Consider the following 24804-nt stretch of genomic DNA (forward strand, 5'->3'; position numbering starts at 1 on the left):
ATTCCAGATTATTTTGAAGCCAGTTGGTTTTACACTAGACTGCATGAATTGACAGCAATGCATTTTCACTTCACAATAACATGGGCAGCCGGTCTTTACCTTCCGTACCTTCTCTTTACATCGTGTTTACCCAGTTTTGTTGCCTGCGTTACCATGCTTTCTCTGCATTGGTCCTGCACTGTTGCCAATATATAAGCCCTCAGTCTTATACTGAAAATATTTTAGCCGTAATTCCAACTATCCTTTAAATATGCCACAATTGCCTATCGAGATCTGAATCCAACAGTTCTCCAATTTATGCCCATTTTATATTTATATTGAAGGCACCAGGATAAAACAGCATCCATACAATGTCACCGAGAACTGAACAGCGTAAAGCAAATTATTCCTATGAGTAGCAGTTTTTTGGTTTTCAGGCTTGAAGGAATTAGTGTAGTCTGTGTTCTAGTGAAATAAACTTTATACCTTAAGATCCTTTATTGATCATGGATTATTTATCTCATCCCATTGTTCTAGTGCTAATTTGTTTCATTTAACTCTCTAACAGAGATGGTTGTCTTAGCTGAGTTTTCTTGTATAAAACTACACAAAAAACAGGGAAAGAAACTGAATTTAGATTTTTTTGGACACCTATAAACACAGCAAGAAATCTTCAGCTGAATTCCACCTTCTACTAAGCTTTAAGTTTTATTAGGGACTTGCAGACTGAAGATTAATTCTCAATCACTAGCCACATCTGATGGACCTACGGTATCTGCTTCAGATGATAATGCCTGTAAAATACTATTTTTTTTATAGCAGTGAAGTATTTGAAATAAAAGGGCTAGAGAAAACAATTGAGGGGAAGCTGCAGAAAAGAATACAGTAAGAGAGATATTTAGAACATTTCTGGCTGTGAATGTTTAAACCATTAAGTTATCTGTTAATTAATGCTAATTCCTTTTTGTGTAAGCAATCATCAAATCTAACAGGACTGGTATAGTACATCTGCACACCTATATAGTAACTAGTTGTCTTTTAATCATTTGCCAGACTGTAGTTCCATGCCTCCATAGCAATCATCATTTTTTTCCCCTCCATGTTTCACAGTAATCAAAGATCTACTACATACTTTTTAGACTATCTGTGGTTTTGGTAGGCAGATTACTCATTGAGGTAATCACTATTTAAACTTTTGTTTCGGTAAAAGTTCTTAAATTCTTTCATCATCTCCTTATTAGCTCATGTTAACCAGCTCCTCCCCCCCCACCCCCCGCCTGAACAGCAAGCCCAAATATAACTTCTGCAGGAAGCCTGCACGAGACACTACTGAGACTGCTTCAAGGACAAAACACCTGCCATTTCCCACTTCACAAAGATAAGATTTTAAGTCTCAGCATGACCTCCAGCACGCATATAACGTCTACAATTTACCCATCATTCTTTCATCAAAATACGTATTTTCTAATTACAGAACATCATCACAGAAGGACCATTACAGATGTACAAGAGAAATATATAGTGGTCCAAACAAGATTTCCATCTTCCATGTAATATTTTACTATCTTCTCCTTCCCTGACCCTCCCTCATCCACACCTCCTTGAATTTTATAAAGCCTGGTGGCCTTACATCTCAAAACATCTTTCTAGTTGATCACATAAATGATTTCAGTGGCTATGACTCCAAGACAAAGTAATAAGCATCAAGTTAACACAATTACCAAAAAGGTGAGCGCAACATGTTTGTAAGCTTAGAAATATAAACTTTTACCTCAGTTGTAATGCAACTGGCAGCTGTATTTTAAGTATATTCCATTTTCCAGCAAAAATCTTTGGTTAGCAAAGCAGAAATACTACACAAACTGCAACTTCATCAACAAATTTCAGAACATCATTTCAATGAGGCATGTGCTGTTAAAGAGAGCCCAGGTTTCTAAATTTCAAGCCAACTAGACTTTAAAATAAGTTCACTTTCATAGTTTAGAACCAGAACAAACCATGTCCAAACTACATATTCAAATTTTTATAAAAATTAAGGTTTAACATTTATTTTACATCTAGCTTTCCACATCCATGTGGGGACAAGGAATCAGAATGTACATAACTATAAGCAGTGCAAAAGTGGTGCCAGTGCGAAGTCACAGATGCACAATAAAGTGATAGTACAAGACTAGAGAAAATGAAGCTATGGATGTTAAGAATGGAGACCAAAAAAATCAAACAAGGAAAAATATGAAGGAAGAGGGCAGGAAAGAGGAGAGCCGGATGTTTAATAATGCCCTTGTTGCTGCAAAGATAAACTAATGGCACAAGACAATGTTTCTTGTAGAACAAAAATCCAATAGCAATGAGTCTTTATTCACGTTTAGTCACCTGACATGAGGAAAGTGTCTGTTGCATTAAAATAGTCATCAATGTAAATGGCAGCATGGCTGAACAAGTCCTTTTCAATGGTAACGAACATCCCACATAGTAAAGTCACTTCAACACAGCCTCATGACAATTCCCACATCAAAACAGTACTTTATTTTATATTTTTTTTGCCTCATCATTACTCCCACATTAAGATCTTTCAGCTGTCAAGTGTACAAGGTGAAGAAAAAGGTTCTCAGTCAGCAAACACAGGTGCATCAGGAAGTATCTCCACAATACACCACTTCAGATCTGCTGGGTCCCAAGTCCATCCTTGAACGCTGGGCTCCCAGCACCAAGTGTAGCATACTACTAAGGCTACACTACTATGTTAGCTTATTAATTCTGCATACATCAGGCCGAACAATGTGTCAACCTGCAACAGACTGAGCATTATAACTGAAAATGGCAAAAGATTCACTCTATTGAACTTTACATCATTATTTGATGTTAAACAATGAGGCAAATCCCAACAGTATATACAAAAACCAGCTTTGCTTTTACAAAAGATTTTGTTTCCCATATTGATTAATCCAGGCAGCTAACTCATTGGTTTATGCAACTTTATTGAAGAAAATAAATCAATTACTAGTAGAGCTATTAGTTGATCACTCATCCATTGACAACTTGCATCATTTATTCAGTGCTATATTAAACAGTGTTTTGGAAGACAGATTAACTAATAGCTCCAAGCCTCCTAACAAAATTTAAATGAATTACAAAAATGTTCTTAGACCCTATTTTGGAATACAAGGGATGTTTGACTTCCAATTTCCATTCTCTGTAAAACAAGAACTGGTCATTCCTTTATTGACATGCATAAGATACATCACATTTTCTGTTCTGCTGATGCTATAGATTCAGTACCAATTCTCCAGACACATCAGTTATGAGCAAAAGTATAATAAAACCTCAGTTCTCTAACACTGGAAGGTTTGGAACAAGATGGATGTTGCTACAGCAATGTTACTTCTTTGATGGGAGAAAAATGAACATCCATCTCCCCTCCCCCCTTCAGGTGATATCTTCAGTATCGGTTAGAGCAGTGAGGAATGTTTGTTTTTAATCTCATAACCAAGTTAGAATGAAGACATTGGCCACATAATACACATGCTCCATTAAAAAAAATTCTGAATCTTGGTCAATTGTTCTTGTGTAACTACTTTACAGATTCTAAAAGCAGTTATTGTCCAAAGCTGGAAGAACTAAAGTCTTCTCAGATGAGCATGTGCATGAATGGAAGGAGGTAAACAAAAAAATAAAAAAAGATGAGGTCTGATAGGGGAGCAGCCGGATAAGAAAATCAAAAAAGGAACAGTAATTTAAAGTTTATTCCAGCTATAATGCAGGTTATTCTAACTACTTTACAGATTCTAAAAGCAGTTATTGTCCAAAGCTGGAAGAACTAAAGTCTTCTCAGATGAGCATGTGCATGAATGGAAGGAGGTAAACAAAAAAATAAAAAAAGATGAGGTCTGATAGGGGAGCAGCCGGATAAGAAAATCAAAAAAGGAACAGTAATTTAAAGTTTATTCCAGCTATAATGCAGGTTATTCTGACTTTAAGGTAGCATCACATGGCATACTTCTGAGTCCATTCCCGAGATATTCTGTTGTACCTGCAAATAAAAACAGGAATTGAATTAGTGTCAGCATGAAAATGACGATTTCCTAAACAGTTAATGATTAAGTATCACTTTATCCCCATCTCCCTATTCTCTTCACACTAAGAGAAGTCTCTTTCTATACTAAGATATAATTGAACTGAAAAAACTGAACAAATCCCTCCCTAGACTAACTAGGATATTCTCTAATTTATATGAAACACTTCAAATTCAAGACAAGCAGATTTGCTAGAAGTCTATTGTGAAAAACTACTGAAGGGGAAGGAATAGAGACCACCTGGGGTCGGAGAGGCAAGGGGAGTGTTTTGTTTAAATATTGTACTTAAGTAAAGATTACAGAGTATCACATGCCATAAGTAAAGATTACTTGGTTAATAGTATCATTGGATACAGAATGCCAAATTTCCCATTTTAGAGTAAAACAACACTAAGCATTTCTTCACACTTAATACTCTCTTTCCACATGAATATACTGCTCAAACAATTTTTAAAAAGGACATTAAAAGACTATTTAAGTACACTACTTCCACAGGAATTGAGTTGACAATTAGTTTATACTTAACTCCATGCTTGTCAGTAAGAAGTTAATTTTCAACTATACAAGCAGAACATAATCCCCATACATTTTCCTAGTTTATATGTAGAAGACAGACACTGCTGAAAAATAAAAAGTTGAAATTTGGATTGTCTAAATTCACCCGTGTCTACGCATGAGGTCTGCTACAGGGCATCACTTTTAATGAAATTCTGACAAAATCTGGGTAAATACTTACCAGAACAAGTTGAAAAGCTGGCTCAAAACTCGATAATTATTTCATACTATCTTTTTTTTTTGGCCATGCAAGAGCAGTATCTGTGAGAAATAGTGACTCGCCAATACATTTCACACTAACCACAGACCAAGCTGTTAAATATCCAGGTTCAGTAACTGGTGCATCCATTATCTGTTAGTTAATCCAGTGCCTTAGAGCATGCAGCACCCAAGTGCTGACAAGTTTCCATTTTGTTAAATGCACCATAATGTGCAGATATTCTTACCCTACAGCATAGCGTATTTCTCTGTCCACTCTCTTGCTAACCTATTGTACCTAATTGGACAAGTATATTTAGCATTAATATATATATATATATATCAAAAAACCAAACAAAGTCTACTTCATATAATTCTTTCTATCTGTGCAAAATGTTAAAAACACATAAGGAAAAATAAGCTGCTTCAACACAGATAGGAAAAAAGTTATGATGCCTTTTTTCAAGTAGAGCACCAAAATTAAAGGTCAAGCTGCTACCCAAAGAAAGCACCAAAATAACAAAGCTATCTTTTCCTCAAAATGAAGATCTAACTATATTCTATTTATGCATGGTAAGCAAAAAACTGGGCAATACATACTTCAAAATACTGCCACGCATGTGAGAAAAAGATAGTCATCTCCACTCACAACTCCAAAGGTACTAAGCCTGTTTTTTTAAATTACGTACTATCAAGAATAGGTACTTCTTTGACACAAGTTCTCTCCATCCCAGATTTTCACAAAAGGCTCACTCAACACAACTGCTGTCTGACAACGCACTCTTACAAAGTTTGTTAAAATATTAGTCTTGTGCAACTCTGTACTTACTTGTCTCTGTCTGTTTTATAGATACGTGCAATCTCTGGCACTAGTGGGTCATCTGGATTTGGATCACATAACAGTGAACAAATGGATAAGAGAACTGTAAAAAAAAAAGAATTCTCAATAGCAAAACAGGAGCAACAATCTCAGAAAAAACGGAGCACAGATCTTTGCATTAGCACAATGTCAACACAGGAAAGAACCTAAAGCCTTTTCCTGATATACCGCCAAAATAAATTTATAACCCACTCTAAATAAAAAGCCCAGAATGACTTAAAAGTTTGTAAGAACTATGTTTCCTATTTCCCAATACTTACAGCTGTCAGTAAGCACACACAACAACAGCACTGTTGTCCCCTGCACTATGACGCAATGTAGCAGCCAACAAAAGCACATTATTATGTGTTCTGATGATCAGCATATTCCATGGTTTTAATCATTAAAACTAGAACTTCTTCAAATTATTTAAAAAAAAAACATTGAGACTGAATTCTTTCTCTGTTGCATGTAAGGTAGCAATACCCTAGTCTGCACAATAAAACTACACATACGTTGTAAAATAAAGGAGTAACAGTATTGTAGGCAGCTATGAGGACTTCATCCTCTACTCTCACAGCAGCTTTGAAAGAAAAACAATAGTGACAGCATTAAAATGTAGGGAATCCACATTCAAATCACAAACCTACTCCTTGGACAGACAAGAATTACAAGTTCTATAGACAAAGGAGCACTTTGATGATCTTTTGAAGTCACAGTGACCAGTGGCTTTGAGGCAAAACAAAATTTGATCATCGTGAAAATATTTGAGAATTAACTGTTATTTACTACAGTAAAATGAGGAAAGCTACAATGCTTCTATTGCAGCACAACATCAATTTATCCTGAAGCAGAATCAGTAAGCTTAGTTCATGATGTAATACAATGCCAGTGCACAGTGGCAGAAAGCAACATGTATCAATAACAGTTTTCTTTTATTCATCTACCACAGAGATATACCAATATAATTCTGCATGTAACTCCAGACAGACTCAGCCAAAAAACTATGCAGATTTCATTATTAAAAACTGACTTTAAATTAATCTTTAAATTAATATGCAAGTGTGTATCTACATGGACAGCTGCAAACAAGCATTTTCTCAGCCTTAACTCAAGTACACCACCACAGGCCTGTTTCAATCCAAACGCTGGCACATTCCTCTGGGACCAAGCTAGTAAGCTCTGCTAAGAATACTGAAGCAAGTAAGTAGCAGAAGGTGTTAGAAAAAACAAATATCCATTAAAAATGCAGTAAGGTATCATTATCAAATTGGCAAAACACATGCTAGAATGAGTAAGGGAAATCAAGAAATGGGTAAGAACAAGACAATCAAAGCTAAAAGCACAGCATTCAACACAAGGTGGAAACATTTCTTCTTCACGGAAGTTACCTTTAGAAATAGTTAAAGCAGGAGACCACTGTGATCTTAGAATATCAAGACAAATGCTGCCATTACTGTTAATATTTGGATGATAGATTCTTGTTGTAAATGCAACCTGCAACAAAAAAAAAAAGTGTGTTTCGGTCTATGACAACAATGACATCACCCCTTCTTCTCAGTCAAGCTATTAGTCAATTCAGTTTACTCTAAAAGAAAAGGATTAAGCAGTTAAACTGCATCAAATTCATGGAAATGCACCCAAGCTGCAACCTCTCAGTTTCCAATTACCAGGCACTATTTCAAACAGAGAGAGGGCAAGTATGAGGCTGTGTTTTAATCACAGGTGCCTGTATCATGATGAAGACACCCAACAGAAGCGCCTGAACCACAGTAACACTGCTATCACAGAGCTAAAGAACTTCAAACATCGCAGTCACTCCAAGTGTGTGCTTTCGTATTGACTGAAAATTGGAAGATGATGCTAGTGGCTGATAAAGCTACAAAAAAAGCATATTTTACAATTACTGCCAAATTCTAACAGATACCATCTTCACTATAGTAACACAAAGCTAATGAGTTTTCCTATCAATTAAGAAAAACAGAAATAAAACCAAACATCATTCCAAGACATTCAGAATTCACATATATGAATTTGCTCCTAAAATATATGCTAACACACCCAATTCTTGTGGTAGTCAGAGGGGGACCTAGCCATCTAATATACTGTAAGAATGCGTGAAAAGTAATATTGTCAAGTTCTCACTTCAACACAGATGCTGACAATTTCTCTCCTGTACTTGGTTCTTTAAAGAGCACTAATTTCACAAATGAGAAAGCAATACTTACCTTAGGTGGTTTGAAAGGGTAGTCTGTAGGAAAGTGAATTGTCAAGAAGAATACACCACCCTGATATGGACTGTCATTCTGTCAAAGCAAACAAATAATTCTCCTGTTATCATCTTTAGGACTAAATATCACCGAAGATGATGTTTTTAAATAAATAAAAGGAGAGGAAATTTGTTTAAACAACTGAACTGTTTAATCCACCAATACAAGAGAAATGCAATTAAAATTCAATTACTACTTCCTAAGGTAAGCGATACAGAACACATACAGGTCACTCTCTGTATGGACCTCTCCAAGCTAATGCTTCATAGAAAGCAGCTTCTCTGACAATCCACTCAGGACAACTTGGCAAAAGCATCCAAATGCCTCTGAGACAGCTCCGAGAAGTAATGTTAACAGAGCGGGGGTCCTGTCAGGTTCAAAAACCTCAAGTTCTGTGTTTGGAGCTTATTTTTTACAACCACCCAAGTTCACAGTGGCCATGGACAGCTCTAAGGGCCTCCCATTCCCTCTTAAGTCCTGTCCTTAGGCATTGCACAGCCCTGCAGAAAACTTATGAATACACAGCTAACTCCTTGTTCCTTGCAAAAAAATCCATAACAAAAACAAAATAAAAAACCCGCACCATCAAATGAAAAACCCCCATCAAGACTGAAGTGAATTCTTCCTCCCTTTCTGTATTAGAAATCCTCTAAGGCCCTCCCATTCCCTCTTAAGTCCTGTCCTTAGGCATTGCACAGCCCTGCAGAAAACTTATGAATACACAGCTAACTCCTTGTTCCTTGCAAAAAAATCCATAACAAAAACAAAATAAAAAACCCGCACCATCAAATGAAAAACCCCCATCAAGACTGAAGTGAATTCTTCCTCCCTTTCTGTATTAGAAATTCACTGTAATCTAGTATGGAAGAGTATTTTACATTTCCATGCTCCAAGGAAACAATTATGGGGATAATTCATTCAGGCGTTAATTATTAGCAGTAAAGCAACATGTGGAAGTAAAAACGCTGATAGTAAGCAGAGAATAAATGGAGTGACTAAATAGGGATTGCGTAAGTTACTAGTTAAGAGAAGAAAGATGTAAGAAGTTTTTACTTGAAACTACAACTAAATTTCTGAAATAGAGCTAACAATTTCATTGTTTAACCTGAAGGCTACAATGCTTTTAATTCTGGATTCAGGACTAGGGAAAATGAATTTGAGACACACAGAGTACACTTCTGAATAATTATTTGTAAATTGAATTTTTATATTAATTGCAAGAACATTTCACCAATGTGAGGAAATAACTACATCTTACTTAGTTAAATACCAGAAAATGAAATTCTGCAACACCAGACAAGGGACTCAAACCTGAAAACATGTAGGTTATACCCTACCCAATCTCTGCTGAAAACCTAGCAATCAAGATACAACCTCTTGTATTTGGTCAATAGAGGAAGAGCCAGAAAGCAACCCTTTTACTGTGCATATTCTGGGGATACTTTTTAGCAGTTACAGAAACCGCTCTTAGAATGTGTTAAACCAATGCAAGCTCTCTTACACCTATCTAAGAAAATCACAGCCTGTATAACACCCTACTGCAGAGGTGGAAGGCCAGATGATTGGTTCTACAATCCTTGTCTGTTATTAAAGGCGCTAAGCAACACCACAGGAACACTAGAACTACTAACACCACACTTCTGTCAGGGTACTGCCCAATCTTGAAACAGGAATGCAGACCTTTTGACACCACAAAAACCATATGGGGAAAAAAGGAGCTGTACTTTATTAAACCAGAAGGGGAAGCTAAAAATAATAATCCCAATTTAAATTCAACTGATGTTTAATACCTTACGACCATGCAGACACCAGCCACGTAAAATCATACTCAGTATAGTGCAGAACATTCCTTGCCATTTAAGCATGAATATAGCTATAAACAGTTATCTTTGAGGCACCTAGTTATAATCAATGAGAACCAGGGACTTTGGAATGGAGAGCCATTTTTCCAGTCAGGTGAACCTCTAATAAGCACATTTTCCATAGCGATCTCCTAAAATCACACTTGTAGCTATATACAGTCAGGGCAATTCAGCATCAGTGATATTTAATTCCTACTCTGTACCCTCACCAGAAGCATCACATTGTGGCTGCAAGTCTACTGGCATCCAGTATGTCTTCTCAAGTTACAGAAGGTTTTGTTTTCTAAATATAGATAACCAGCCCTGAGAACTCCAGATGTCAAGTGTTTGCAGGTTATGTTTTCAGTAAAGGCAAACATTTGCCTTCTTTACTCTAACAATGAAAAAGTCACATTCAGGTTTCAGATGCTTACTGAATATTTAACACAGACTTTTTTCCTCCAGTCATAACTGGAACCTCACATTTCAGTGACTTTTTCCCCTCCATTCCTAAAAGTATTCAAGATCTCAGTGCGTGACATCAGACTGAATAAGGACGCCCTGTTCTGTTCTAAGATCCACACAAAAGCATCCCAACTAATTCCTGACACTGGGACCAGCTCCTAGTACAAAGTTTATGCAAGATTCAAACTTTAGAAAAAGTTAAATGCAAACAAAGTCTCTAGATATTAAGTGATAATGCCTAACGTTGCTCTAGAGATCATTTCAGCTGAAATACATGTCCTCATAAAACGTTCCAGCAATAAAATAATCATCATCAGACTGATTCCCCGCCCCCACCCCTTCCTCTTCTGTTACTGTAAGGAGTATCTCTAGAACTAAAGCCTGATAAGGAGAGTTAAAAAAAAAGTAAAACAAAAAACCCCACAGTTTCCACCTGAATAAGAACTACTAGTTTAATATTACATCACAAGAATTAGAATACTTACAGGTCCCATAATTGTGGCTTGCCAATGAAACACTACAAAAGAAAAACTCCGCATTATTATCTATGCATGATATGCTTTGAGTTAGCAGAGCAAAACATAAAACTTAAGGTTACTTACTGTCATCTCCAACAGGACCTGCTGAACACTGTGCTGGAGGATCACGGGCTAAGTCACTAAGTTCCTTTAGGAAAAAAAGAACAAACAAACAAAAAAACCTGTTCAGAGAAGGAACGCTAATGAACTCGGCCATTTTTACTTCATGTCCAGCAAAAACCTTTAACAGTTTTTCCATATACAAACACAGAATAACGTCCAGTAACAACTATTAGAACCACTACATCAGTATCAAAAACGTCTTTGTAGAAGACAACGACCACCAAAGCCAGCTATGAAGGTAAACAGCCACAATGACTATGCTTTTCCAAATAAATATCACTACTGTACAGACACCCCTGCTGAAGAAGGGACAGGAAGAAGAGCAGGACACAGAGCCTGAAGTGGGCAAAGTCTAACCACTTTCCGATCAAGATTTTCAAGGATTCAGTCTTAGCTAGAGAAGCCCGAAGTGGGAAGAGAGAAAGCTATTGATGAGTCTTCATGAAACAGAAAGCATTATGTATTTAACATCTGATATTAAAACTCAGAACAGAAAGAAAAAAAAAAAACAACACAAACTCGGTTTCCTTTTCCCCACTACCTCCAGCAGACGTATCTTAAAAGAGATTAAAGTAGACAGGAAAATTAAGAGCCTGACAAGTGTGGGAATCAGGCAAAATATCTGCATTTTTTATTTTAAACTTCACATTTAATACAATTATGCCTTCAAAATCCTGAATAACTGAGCTGCAGAAACAGTTCCCTCCCTCCCCCATTACAGAGGGAACGAAAACAGAAACTTCAGATGGAGGATTCCTTGTGTAGTATCAAGATTGCTGTGATGAATCAAAGCAGCTCAGCATTAATTTGTTTAAACGCTCTGCAAGTTACTTGTTTGGACAGTGTCTTTTAAAATTAAATTTATACTTTCAGTTGAAGTATGTAACAGATACGTTCCCTCTTCCCTGCTCTCTTTTGAATCTAAAAACGGCTTCAGGAGCTTCTATAAATCTGCACTTGTCAAGGCATCTAGAAGTCATGAGAAAAGGGAAAACCTTCAGTCCCTCTCCCATATATTAACAGTTGCACACAAGTTATTTTGCTGCAAGTCTATACAAGCCATTAAAACAAGAACTCTCCATTATTTTGTCAGACATTTAAAAAAACCCAGGCATACCTATTGTACTGGAAACACATGTGTATTTGGACCAGACAGCTAACTGTTTTGCCTGGGAAGATCCTAATGTACATCCTTGAAGTTTCACAAATTCTGCACTTGATAAAAATTTACTAAGTGTAAGCCAACACAAAATGAGGAAAAAAAAATTACGTTCCCTGTAACTTAAACACCTTGTTCTTTGGTAAGATGATAGCTCCTGCAAACACAGAGAGAATAACACTACTTCAACATGTAGAAATCCATACATTCAAAAAAACCCCCCAAAACCCCCCCCAACCCACCAAGAAAACTTAGTCCCACATTTCCCCTCCCTACACATGCTAATTTTGATGAACTTTCCAGTTAACCAGATTTCAGTTTTGCTCTGGAATCAGACTGTTTTGTAAAATGGAATTGTATCAGTTTCAATAAGCAATGGCACAATGAAGTTAATATTATGGTTCATTTCACTGCTGCTGTTATTTAGAAGCATGGGCAACAGCTCTTTCCAGATCATCACAGTAAATCCATTTAGAGTGCATTTCTCTACACTTCCCAGTTATTATTGGGGGTTCCTGTGATAGGCTTATTTCTGCCATGAAATATCACTTATTAGGTCCATATGTTGTTCAGCACCTTCCAGAAAAAATTGTTAAGTTAGATTTACATTATCCATGTAAAGGCAAACAAGAAATGTAAAAGAACCTTCAGATAGAAAGCTTTTTTAAATTTTCAGGGTGGGTTTTTTTTTTTTCCATAAAACAAATACAGGAGGTTTTGCTAATCAGGCTTATTTCTCATCTAAATATATTTTCCAGTTCTAAGAATGATCAATCATTTCCAAAATCTGAGAGAAAAAAGGTATTTTGTCCCTTAAAATAAGTGGTAGCAATGGAATAAGCAGAAAGACACAAATGTTACTATTTTAATGTAGTTGTGTAGTTATTACTGTATTATTTGATTTAATCGGGGAAGAAGATCAGATCCTATTTTGTTAAAACTATCACAGGGACTAGGAACTATGAGAAGGCTCTTCATGCAGTTTATGAAAATTATAAAAATTAGTAGCACGAACACAAGAACAAGAAAAGATCAGCATAAAGTGGACTGTCAGAGGTATGTGCATTAGACTAGAGAGCTCTTCAAAAGGTACTACTATCTTCAGAGAAACAAGAAGTCAGTACTCAAGATAAAAATAAGGTATTTAACACAGCAGGAAATGTAAAGTTTATCAATAATTCAACCAGGGAAAGCAAATAAGTAGGATTGCAAATGTAAGACAAATATTGAATTTAGTAAGTTCCAGTGAATAATTTGTGCAAAAAACCCTTCAGTAATATTAAGAATAATTTACAAGCTGAAACACATGAGTGTTAATATTCCAGTCTCCAGTCGCTTCAAAATACGTGTCCATACAGAGTTACCCCTTTTAACCACTTGAACAGTTCTAGAGAGCAAACAAGCAGTGATTTTCATAAGCTAAAGGACTAAAGTTTTGTCTGGCCCAAAACACTTCAGTAAAAAACCCTAATTGTGATAAGCAAAGCAGTTCAAAATACAGATAAGGTTAGGAACACATGATACACCACTTAGCATTTCAACCACAGAGGAAGTAATTTACCCACTAAATTCAGAAAGAAAAAAAAGCTGAGGTGGCACACATTCTTGTAGTTGCTCCTCTTAGGTACTGTGGTCAGAAGAGTAAAATTTGTAGTAAAGCTGTTTGCTCCAGCAGAGTGTGAAGTGGTGTGGAAGAATTCGGGCAAACACGAAACAAACATCGGCAAGCTTTGCCTGCTTACAGTAACACCAGACCTATTTCGCCTCCCTGTTAAGTGTGCAACACGTCACATCTACACAAAAGGAGGGAAGCTTTTTGCAACAAGGGAGCGGAAAGTTCTCTCTGTGTAACTGTAAAAAGTGCCTCGTTCTGAAAGCTACAACTCTGCTGAATCCAACAGGCAAACTGGAATAACAGGAAACTAAACAAGCAGAGGCAGATGGGCTGTGATATGTGGAGCACAGTTGAAGTGTTTCATTCAAGGAAAGGGAGGAGCTTTTTTTATTTTTTTTTTTTTTTTAAAGCTTCCCACTCAGCAGCAGAAACACAACCTGACCTTCCTTCTCATCTTAGCAATCAAGACCGACTATTCGGTAACAGGAAAATATTTAATCTGAAAAAAATTTCTAACATCAAAACTAAGCTTCATCATTTCCACGAGCCGATTGAAAAAATAACTTTTAGGAAATCAGCTCATAATCATTCCCCTGCTTTCACCTATTTCTCACCAAGAAGGTAAAGACCACATTAAGTTTCATTTTATAAAGCAGAGTTTAACTAGTATTTTAGAATTAAGAAGTGTTCCCAAGCATTTTTCTGTAAATTTTCTACGTATAAGGACGGACTTTATGCTTCTAATATTCCTTCTGCTGCAATACTTGCTATCTCCAACTTTGCTTCTTTTTGTTTACATTCAGTTTCAGTAGCACTTTCCTCTGTCAAGAGGTACTAAGTAAGTTACATCCCAAACTTTCTTAAAAATCCCCTCTGTCAAGAGGTACTAAGTTACATCCCAAACTTTCTTAAAAATCCCCAAAGTAGGGCCCACATTTTCCTGGAGTCAGCTGCTGTATTTTTTCACTTTACAGGTGGCTTAAGAAAAAACATATAAATTCCCAAGGAGCAAATTCCAAAGACTTTACATAGAAACAATAAGCCAAATTTGGTTCAGATTGAGCTTTTACATGCCTATCGGAAAGGATTCGTCCTGAATTACAACTGTGACTAGTAGTCTCTGGCACTGCCAGAGGTTTCCGTTATAGCTCCAGCATATCACCATTTCTGTGTCCCAGTTTCCAAATATAAAGTTGTGATATTTCCTACCTCTCCACAAGGATGATTAGTCACTTAGCATTTTACAGATTTAAACACTGTTTAAGGAGTAAGTGCCAATGCTAGTGTTAGAGGACAACAGCGATGTAGCACATAGGAGAAGCAAAACATGTACAATTTTGCAACAGAGTTTTGGAAAACAGAGATAACTGGAAATACAGCAACAGTACCCGTCACTGCAACAGACCACTTCAACACAAATTCAGCACCATGTCTTCTGCCAGTTTCACATTAAGTCTACAGCAAGGTGTAGTTTTATTGGTGAAACAGCCCCATTCTTCATCTTCTCTCTTCTCTTTCTCCATAAATTCATCAAAAAGCTAACAAAAAATAAACCAGTATTTTCAAGACAAAAAATGCTTAGAAAAGCTAACTAATCTGCTTGTTTTGCACAAATATAATCATAACTAACATAGAAAATATGACTTATGCTTCAAGTGAGGATCCAAAACATTGACATGCGAGTGTGAATGCAAGACTACAATCCTATTATAAACCACAAAAGTGTCTTTTTTTTTTTTTGACAGAAAAGCTGCTAAAAAACCTCAAACAACTCCTCTCTACCAGCTATTTAAAAGATTACAGAAGTCATTTAAAGGATAAAGAAAATTTAAAGAATGACAAAGGATACCTCATCCAAATATGCACGAGCAAGACAGTGAAGGAAAATATTTAAGGGAACTAGCTGCTTTTCTCACAGAAGTTTTCAGGTCTCAGCAAATTCAGTAAGAAATGACAGCATGACGCCTACCCAGCTGCCTTCTTGCAAGGTACCAAGTAGAGCAGCATCAGTGTCAGCTCCTTTTCTTCCCGTTTGTCAGAATTCATACTCCCTGTGGCACAACTGCTACAGTTTTCTAGTTTAAGCTGGAAATAGCCAGGGCTTATTTTTAATGATAGTAGCAGCTGACTTAAATACAGAGTGGCAGAAGATCACTCCTACCAGAGTGACAGAAGATCACTCATTTTCCTCCACAGGCATAAACTCACAGTTAGATTTAATATTGGTTTGTAACACAATTATTTGTTAGTATCATATATTGCAGCTTTCTGGTTTGTAGTCAGGAAAGCATAATGGAAAAAAATGGGGTTAATTTGCTTCAAGTTTCCAGACAATAACTCCTTCTACCTTGGAGGGCATGAAAGGTGATACACAGTTAAATCAGAAGTTTAAACAAAAAAAGGGAAAAAAACCCCAACACTTAAGCCAAACAAAAATCAACATTTATTAAGTGCTTGTCTAATGTTGTCTGTGACAAACAGGATATTTCAAACTCTAAGCATCCAAAAATTCATCACTGCATTAGTCTTACTCATTAGCTCACAGCTGAAAACAGCTTTAAAAAAGAAGGAAGGACTGGAAACAGCTATAAAGGGAGGGGTAGAACATTTAAGCCTGTTTGAAGATTAAGAAGCATCAACCAGCAAAGAACTGGTGTGTGCCTCATCCCACACACCTGCATTTGCAACATTTGTTTCAGCATGAAAATTAATTACCCCTGGAAGCAGAAAATAAGTTTGAAAGAACACTGAATGTGGATTTCTAAGCTGAATAAGAAAGCAATGGCACAATACGCATCACAAGACAAGTGTAACCAGCAGAACATTATCAGTTTCAAACAAGCTGGCCTTTTGGCTAACAATAAATGGATAAAAACAATGTATAATGACAGTGCATAATACAGAAACATGTATGTTCCTGTCATTTTAAAAAAAAAAGACATTAGAGCAAATATGCAGAGAAAACACACAAACAGCAGTCACAGAAAACAGTGAGGGCCAAAGAGCACAGAACAGTTTTTAAGAAACCCAAAACACGACCAGGAATGTAACAGTTGTGATTGTCCCTATCTTGATCATTCTGCCTGTTCTACTTTTCATGGTTCTCCTTTCTCAAGCCTTTAGTACTAAATTTTTCAGGCTACACACTGCATATTGTTTGTACAATGTCTAGTGTCAATATCATAATGGTATATTAGAACACAAATGTAAGAAATATTAATGTTTTAAGCCTTGCACTCAAGGAAGGAAATGCCAGACTGCTGTGCAACTGTAATTAAGTCACTTTGTGTGCTTGGACTGTGATACAAACTACTCAGATGACTACACACTATCTTTTCGAAGAACCTACCTTTTGGCACACAAGCCCTTTGTGAATGAGACCATTGTCTACAGCTCTTCTCATCTGTTCTGAAATTTGGAAGGTGTACAATGTAGGTAATGGTTTTCAGCAAATTTCAGAGTTACCGCAGCTAAAATGGCTCTCTATTGTATTCCAACCCTTTGCAGAGTTCACCTCTAAGCTGGACAGCTCTGACTGGAAAAGAAGCTCAGTTACCAACTTTGCTTTCCTGGTCACTCACTAAAGGCATTCAGAACCAACTTACAAAAAAGGTGGCAACTACACACCTATAGTTGTGCTTTGTACTCAAAGGTATGGCTTGTTTCCTCCAAAGTAATCAAAACCCACAGCAGCTGTCTTATTCAAGATGAAGAAAATCTGACTGCTTTACACACATCAATTCTGAGGTATTATAATAATTACCATTCCCTGAAAATAACAGCGTTATTAAAACATATATGCTCAGTGTAGGATGAGGGCTGTGCACATTGACTACAGTATGCTGAAGGGAAAAGTGTGAAGTGAAGCACTCATTAACTACCTATCAATGATAACCAGGTATTTGAATTCTGGCATTTCCAAGCTTTTGAATATCGGACCCTGAAACTTAGCATACTTTTCACTTGCAGGTTCTTCCTGCAAGAACCACACTGATCTTTGGTTCTGTAACCCAGGACTACAATGCAGCCCTCAGAGAAGAGGGTAACTAGTGTAAACAGGCCACAAGAGAAGCAGCAAGATGCACCTAGCTAAATGAAACAGAATGACTGGGAAATGAAGGGACAGATTAAATTCAGTATAGACAAATGTGAAGTGATGCACTTGGAAAGAAGTTTATATTCAAAGTAAGGCACTGTGGCCTGATGGCTACCACTCAGAAATGAGATTTTGGCATTGTGATAGACAATTTCACACAAATGCCAGCTTAACACTCATTAGATGCTGGGGTTTGGCAGCATTACGTGAGAGGAGAACCTTCCAACACGCTGCCCCGCAGCTTGTCAAGGACACAGTAACATACAGCAGAACCTCAGCCACCAGCATTTGACACATCAACCAGAAGCAGCATCTGTATGCACACTGCCCTGGACTCAATGTGACAGAGGCCTCCTAGAGTTTTCCAAGCCTACACAAACAACAACTTTGGGGACTGGTAGCGTATGGGACAAGTTTTTGTAGAAATCACAAGTGGCCTGAATTGGGCATTTAACCTTGGTAAGTCTGCACTTTCCAAATAAAGGTACACGAATTCTCCATGTTCTCAAGGAAATGTATGGAAAAGAGGATCGTATAACAGAAAGTTATCAAATTAATATTCTAACAAATAACACCACATCTGTAATCAGTGTGGTGAATTCATTGTTTGGAAGTAGTCTGATATATTATCCTGAAATTTAATTATTTAACCTAATGAACTCTGAAAATCAGCTCTCCTTTTAAAAAGCTGTCTTGACTTTTACCAGTCCATGTTTTGTATGAATCCAAAGATACATGTGAAAGCTATTGTAATATACCATAGGGGTATATTCTACGAACACAACTATGTGGGGATGATTATACTAGCTTATCTACAGCTGTACAATTACCCTATCATATTATGCTATTGTGTATAACTACCCTTCTGTGTTTTGTGTTTTGAACAGCTAGTGGTAGAGATGCAAAACTAAGGGCCTGTCTATAGGATTAGGTACAGTTACACACAAAATCAGCTCACACTGAGCCAACAGAGCGTAAAAAAAACCCAAAAAAACCTGCTTCTGCAGTGCAGCTGCTCTTACAGTTGAGTTCCACCTCAGCTATCTACACTGATGTCCACAAGGGTCTTTAAAAAGCTAAAAAAAAAAAAAAAAAAAAGATGATGAAGGAAATAGTGTTTAAAAGCACATTATGAACAGACTGCAACCTGAATTAGGGGAATGGAAGGGGGCCATTGCTTGTCTGGCAAATTGTCATTCAGGAGATTCTCCTATGTTATTCAAGGCAAGAAGAAATTAAAACTAAGGCTAAAAGGAAAAACAAAGTTTGCAGTTATCTGATTTAGAGAATTACCTGTCATTACTACTCAAATAGGCCAGCAAAGGTTGGGAAATACTACCTTAGAGCAGGACACTCATATTTACTAGAAACCGAAAAGAGCTCTTGGAAGAGCTCACAGAAGTGATGAGCACTTGACCAACCTAACTCCAGGTTACAGAGAAAGCTCGCTATAAAGTTAACTGAGCACTTAACACAATCCTCATGCCCTCCATCAGCAAGACCTAAAGCACTTTAGCATCTGCACTCAGTTCAGCTTGCAACTCTGGTGTCCAGATGCTTGTGGTAAGGATTAAACATTTGTCTCCTCCTTTTTTTACTGGGCCCTAACATTTGCAAAGCAGTCTGCAATCCTCCCATCTTGCTTTCTTAAAACCAGAATAAAAACCCATCACAATTACACTGGAAAAAACTGCAGGAGATCTCGAAGATGTCTAGCATATCACACATCTCAAAGGGATGAGGTTCAGAACAAAGGCTTCCTTTACACAAAATTTTAATACTGAAGTTTACTGTCAGTAAGAAGGCTCTGAACAATGTTTAAACAACATAAAAAAAATCCCCTCTATCTATTTAGCTTTCAGTCCCGAATCCTGCAATGCTCTGTTTGGCTCATTTTTCAGTATTAAACCGTGTCTACACCCAAGTGTTTTACGAAGAGTTGCCAAAGGCATAAACACCAATTTAAACTTGTGAATATAATTTTAACTGATTTTTTTTTTTTTGCAAGGCTTCCCCAACAACTGACCACATTTAATGTATCAGATCAGTGCCCCATAAAAAGCCCACTGAAGTGAAAGTTTTTTTAAAAAAAGCTCCTGTACTTTCCATTTAGAGTTTGAGGGTTTAAATTTAGATTCAAGAAGTTTACAAAACTGTCCAGCACGTGCAACTCAACACAGTTTAAGACTCTCTTCTGATAAAGCCAACTTGACAAAAAGCAACTGCATATAAAAATGCACTACTGACTGCATTCATATATACACTCTCACTGCTGGTTTAATTTCTTACCCTAATTTATTTTTTTCTGCATATTATACCGGCAGGTTACTACATCACATTGGTCACAGGAGGAAATGCATGCCTGTAACTCAGCCTTTCCAATGTAATCTACAGCATCTTAGCCTAAAATATCAACAAAAGTCAGCTTATACTGAGATATCAGACCTAATGCTGAAGTGCAGACCACACGTTCCCATCTGCCAGCTCTGATGCACAGGGGAGGGACCTATACAAGAACACAGGGCAGACAGTTAAAGTGGCAAAAGCTTAATATTTGCAACAGAAAGATTTATCGGAGATCGCGTATCAATGCCCTAATCTGAATTACACAAAAGCTCTACCCTTTTCCACTCCTCCTTACCAGCTGTCACTTGACATCTCAGACAAGGTTAAGAACCTCGATCCTCTCTCTCCTTCAGCAGTTCAACCCAGTGGATGCAGAGAAAACATCCGCAGGTAGGGGATGATGCCAGGCTAGAGGTTCATTCCACAAGGACCAGAGATGCCTTTGGCAAGGGGCAGTTTACTGCTCTGTATTCAACAGCTGCTACTTACAGCTGTTTACATCCTTCCCCCCTCCTTTACCCATTAATGTGTGAGCACAAAGGCATCAGTGCTTCAAAGCTGGTTACAGACTGGGGAGGCGGCTGAAGGGAGCTCATTCGGCAGAGTTCTACATCAGCTCTTCTGTAGAAGAAACTCAAGCAGGGAATAATAGCAAAAGCATTGGCTTACTTTCAAAACCAGATCTTTAAAAGCTGGAATGATCATAAAGAAAATGTTGGCTGGACAACCTTTTTACCCCGTACATTATCCTACCCAAATCCTTAACATACTGGAGAACTCTGTTTTTAAGGTATGCAGGAAGTACCCATCTAATGGAATATTGATCTCTGAAGTTCTCTAAATTACTTAAGCGAGATTATGATCCCCTTCTCCCCCCATCCCAATGCACACATTTAAAGATCCATGCTGACTGGAAACTTGTTTCACAAGCACAGTACCCAATTAACAGTAGAAATCTTTAAGTTACTGCAGTCCAAACTTTCTAGTTAAGGAAGCATCAATTTTCCTCTCATAAAAAGTGACTGGTTCATAGTATAAATGTCACTTCCGACTATTTGGATAAGCTAAATTTTTAACAGAATTTAAGTGATGACAGCTTTCAGCTGATGCTAAATAATTTTATTCTTACTTAAAATTAACACTGAAATTCTTTGATACTAGTGCTTCCCAAACTCCATTACTGAAATCATGATTTAAAATCAACCACTGCCTTCTGGCTCAACATGACTCTTCTGACCAGAGTGCCATAGGTGCACTGCATTATCTACTTGAAGCAAGACTTAGTCTACCCCTGGATCCTCAAAATAGTTAAGGTGAATTAACTAAAATAAAAAAGGTAATTCAATACATACAGAGAGCATTCACAAAGGTTTAAAGCATTTTAACTAAGCTTACATCAACTGCATTTCATTAGCTAGTTAATCTTAACTTTCTGAGCCCCTAAACAGACAAATCCAGACTTATTTCTAGACATTCACTCAAAGCATAAGATCAATCACATAGCTTCAAGTTAGTTAACTACTTTGAATAAGCCCAGCAAACCAAATCCAAGACTGCCTGCAAAAATAAAGTATCATAGGTTTCATCTAGAGAAGAAAACTCAATTCCAAACAGCTTTTTCTAGTTAAGCTATTTTTTTAAAATTTCATACTAAGTTCAGAAGAGAAGAGTAGCAGTTTAAAACAAAAGTAATAAGCAGGCTTTATAACATTTTAACTGAATCACGTCTACAAAAGCTACACCTTTGGTTAAATTAATGCAGACTTCCATGCTGCCTTCTTTGCTGCATATTACATCCAATCTCTGAAAAATATTATGGATATCTCCAGGGTTAGTAGCATTTCTTATTACGAGCATGTGGAGGAGTGGGGTTAAAGTTGCAATTAATTATACATCTAGGAATAGTGCTGGAGGCTATAGCCATGAGGAAAATAGTTATTTAGTCTCCACTCCACCACTGTCAATGGAAGCCTTCTATCTGTACTTAAGCAGCAATAAATAGTTTTGGCACCTTCAGCTTTCAGGATGCCAACTCCACTTAAGATTTTCTAATAAAATACCCTGACATAATGATGCTGGTTTGTGCTATGCTTAACCAAATGGGCATAGACCACAGCAGGCACAAGTTTTCTTAAGGATTTCACAGACGAGACATTTCATGCATACATCTCCTGTATTAACTATTTTTAGCCTACCAAGATCACCACTTAGGCCTTTTATACTACCTCGCTTTAATGGATGCATATAGCAGTGATAAAATGGATGTATATCAATGATGTAATGTTCCCAAGTTTTCTCAATTTAACGCATTCCCCAATTCCCTACTCCTACATAAATGTTTCCCTACTACTAGATGATCATCATCGTGATTTGAACCGGAAGTGCCAACGTGCTGCAGCAATTATGGGATATGCGTTTAGCGGGTACCACTCGACACTTCAGACCAAGACAATGTGCCACAAGCATGTATCAAGCATTTAGATACAAGCTCATAAATCAACATGAATTTGTTTCACTGCCTTTATGATAATTTGGGAAAAATGTCATCCTCAGGAAAGGAAACAGTTAAAATTAAGATGTAGGTTCACATTATTCCATGGCAAAAGCACTCACTTGTTACAATAAAACAACTGCCACTGGTGTGCAAAGCAAGCCGTATCAATACAACCAGAGTTTTGCCAATCCAATGCAGGCTACCCTCAGGGCAGATGGCACAGATACGATGATGAGCTCCAGCATAACATAATCTTTCTGAGACTGGCTATGTACCTGACACCTACTTCAGTTTGAAGAGAGCTTTATAAAGGGTGTTCCAGAAGTAGATAACCCAACACATAATGCACAAATACTCATGCGCTTTCATTCCCAAGCCAAAAGTAGAATTTGTCAGTTATGTTTTAAGTAGGGGTTGTGTATTCTGAATGTGTAACATACTTAAGATTAAATTTACACACACTAAGACAATCTGAAAGTCTGATTTACCCACTATAATAAAGAATTTTATTTTGCTTGATACGTCAAGTCCATAAAGAGAGGGTCGGCCAAACAGACTGAAAATACCTTCACCGGTGCATTTGGGATGTCATCTGCTGCAGGAGACAATGAATTCTAGCTCTGACAGGTAATACCGCAAGTCAGACTAAATCAGCTATGTGTGATTACAATGTTCTGAGGTCCTGGTCTCTCTTTAGCCTGTTCTGATCTAGTGCCAACAATGTACCACAAGGAAGCAGAGAGTTTCAAGGTCTGATCTGTGACCTTACGATTGGAAGACAGGGGACCCCAACTCACCAGTGACAGAGTGCCATTCTCTGGCTTTACCGGTTGGCAAAATTAAAATCTAAATTCACAACCACCTTCTTACAAAATTGGCCCTGCTATTTTTGGATTTCAGCCTCAATCCCAGTAAACATTCGTATTGGAAACCATGTCTGGGAAGAAAGCAACTTGCAAGCAACGGTTTCAGTCTAGCAAAACATCACTTTCCAGGTTGACAAATACAAAATCAAAACTGTAAACCCTATGTGAATTTGCAAGTGTATCTTGTAGCATGGTGTGATTAAATTGATTAAAAATAGCACCTTCAAAAAAAAAAAAAAAACCAACCAAAACCCAAAAACAAATAATAAAAGAACCCTAACCCAACCACCTCACCAATCCTAAACTCCAGCACTGGGTAAAGGAAGAAGCTTGCTACTACACAGTGCCACAGAGCGTAAGGACCAATACAGGACAAGAGACTGCACACAACAGGCCAAAACCTTGAAGTCAAAGATACGACTTATTGATTCAAGAGTCATGCTGAATCGTTTTAAGGTTTTGACCACCAGATTACTACGTAAGTGGGGGTTTGCCTCAGTTTATATGTGACAATAAATTCTTACCTGCAGCGCCTGAATGTGTTTCATAAGCATGAGTTGATGACAAAGCATACCAGGGAGTATCCTAGCTGTGTTTCAACTCAAGTGATATCATCCGCTAATACAGGGGAACAAGTTCTGATGGCAGATTCAAAAGGAATTGTTTTGAAATTCTTGTGAGAGCGTAGCCATAATTGAAAGACAATTCATTTAGCTAGCACTAATTCAGAACAGATTTAAAATTTTCAGGGATAACAGAACTATCCTTTCACTAATAAATTATAAATAACCTCATTTTGACTATAATATGCCCACAAGCACTGCCAAAGAGATGTGACATTACAGTAAGACTAATAGGTGGCAAACTTTAGACACCGACTATAAAAGGCGTTTTGTGCACCAAAGTTTAGTTCACCGATTTCAGGACACACTGACTTTCTGCCATCTTGGCAGGCTACGAGATGACCAAGAAACTCCTCTCAGCTCTCGAAATACGTAAATGCTCCACGTAGTTCGCGTAGGAGCACAGATCAGCAGCGACTTCCCGGTAACGCCACTGCGCTCCCATCGCGTTTGCCATTACATTCCAGCAATTCCCAAACCCGAAGCGCTGCCGCCGAGAAACCCTAAAGCTGCCCAAGCGCGACCCCACGTCGGGAACCTTCTTCCCTGGGAGAGGTTAAAAAAAAAAAAAACGCGCCGCCCCCGGGAACCTTCTTCCCTGGGAGAGGTTAAAAAAAAAAAAAACCACAAAAAAAAACCCCCACCAAAACCCAAAAAACTTTCATCACCTCGGCATTTTTTCCGAGTTAGCCGCGAAGTTACTCCACCCGGCTCCGATTGTGCA

General features: G+C 37.5%; 1 protein-coding gene across 2 annotated transcripts; it reads right to left on the bottom strand.

Annotated features, from left to right (window-relative positions):
• Nucleotides 1-3903: 3903 nt before the first annotated feature.
• UBE2D3 (ubiquitin conjugating enzyme E2 D3) lies at nucleotides 3904-24631 on the bottom strand. Of its 2 annotated transcripts, XM_019470569.1 has the most exons (8): nucleotides 23982-24629; nucleotides 10843-10906; nucleotides 10726-10757; nucleotides 7893-7970; nucleotides 7056-7161; nucleotides 5635-5728; nucleotides 5054-5103; nucleotides 3904-4009 (listed from the first exon to the last, which is right to left on the bottom strand). In XM_019470569.1, the coding sequence occupies exons 1-7, from the start codon at nucleotides 24027-24029 to the stop codon at nucleotides 5055-5057; spliced, it is 471 nt and encodes a 156-aa protein (XP_019326114.1). In that variant the 5' UTR covers nucleotides 24030-24629; the 3' UTR covers nucleotides 3904-4009; nucleotide 5054. The 2 variants fall into 2 exon arrangements, with proteins under 2 accessions (XP_019326114.1, XP_019326115.1); XM_019470570.1 differs by lacking the exon at nucleotides 5054-5103 and having other exon boundaries at nucleotides 23982-24631.
• Between the last annotated feature and the right edge of the window lie 173 nt (nucleotides 24632-24804).

This window comes from Aptenodytes forsteri, unplaced genomic scaffold, assembly GCF_000699145.1.
Source record: "Aptenodytes forsteri isolate BGI_AS27 unplaced genomic scaffold, ASM69914v1 Scaffold93, whole genome shotgun sequence".
Classification (NCBI taxonomy): Eukaryota; Metazoa; Chordata; class Aves; order Sphenisciformes; family Spheniscidae; genus Aptenodytes; species Aptenodytes forsteri.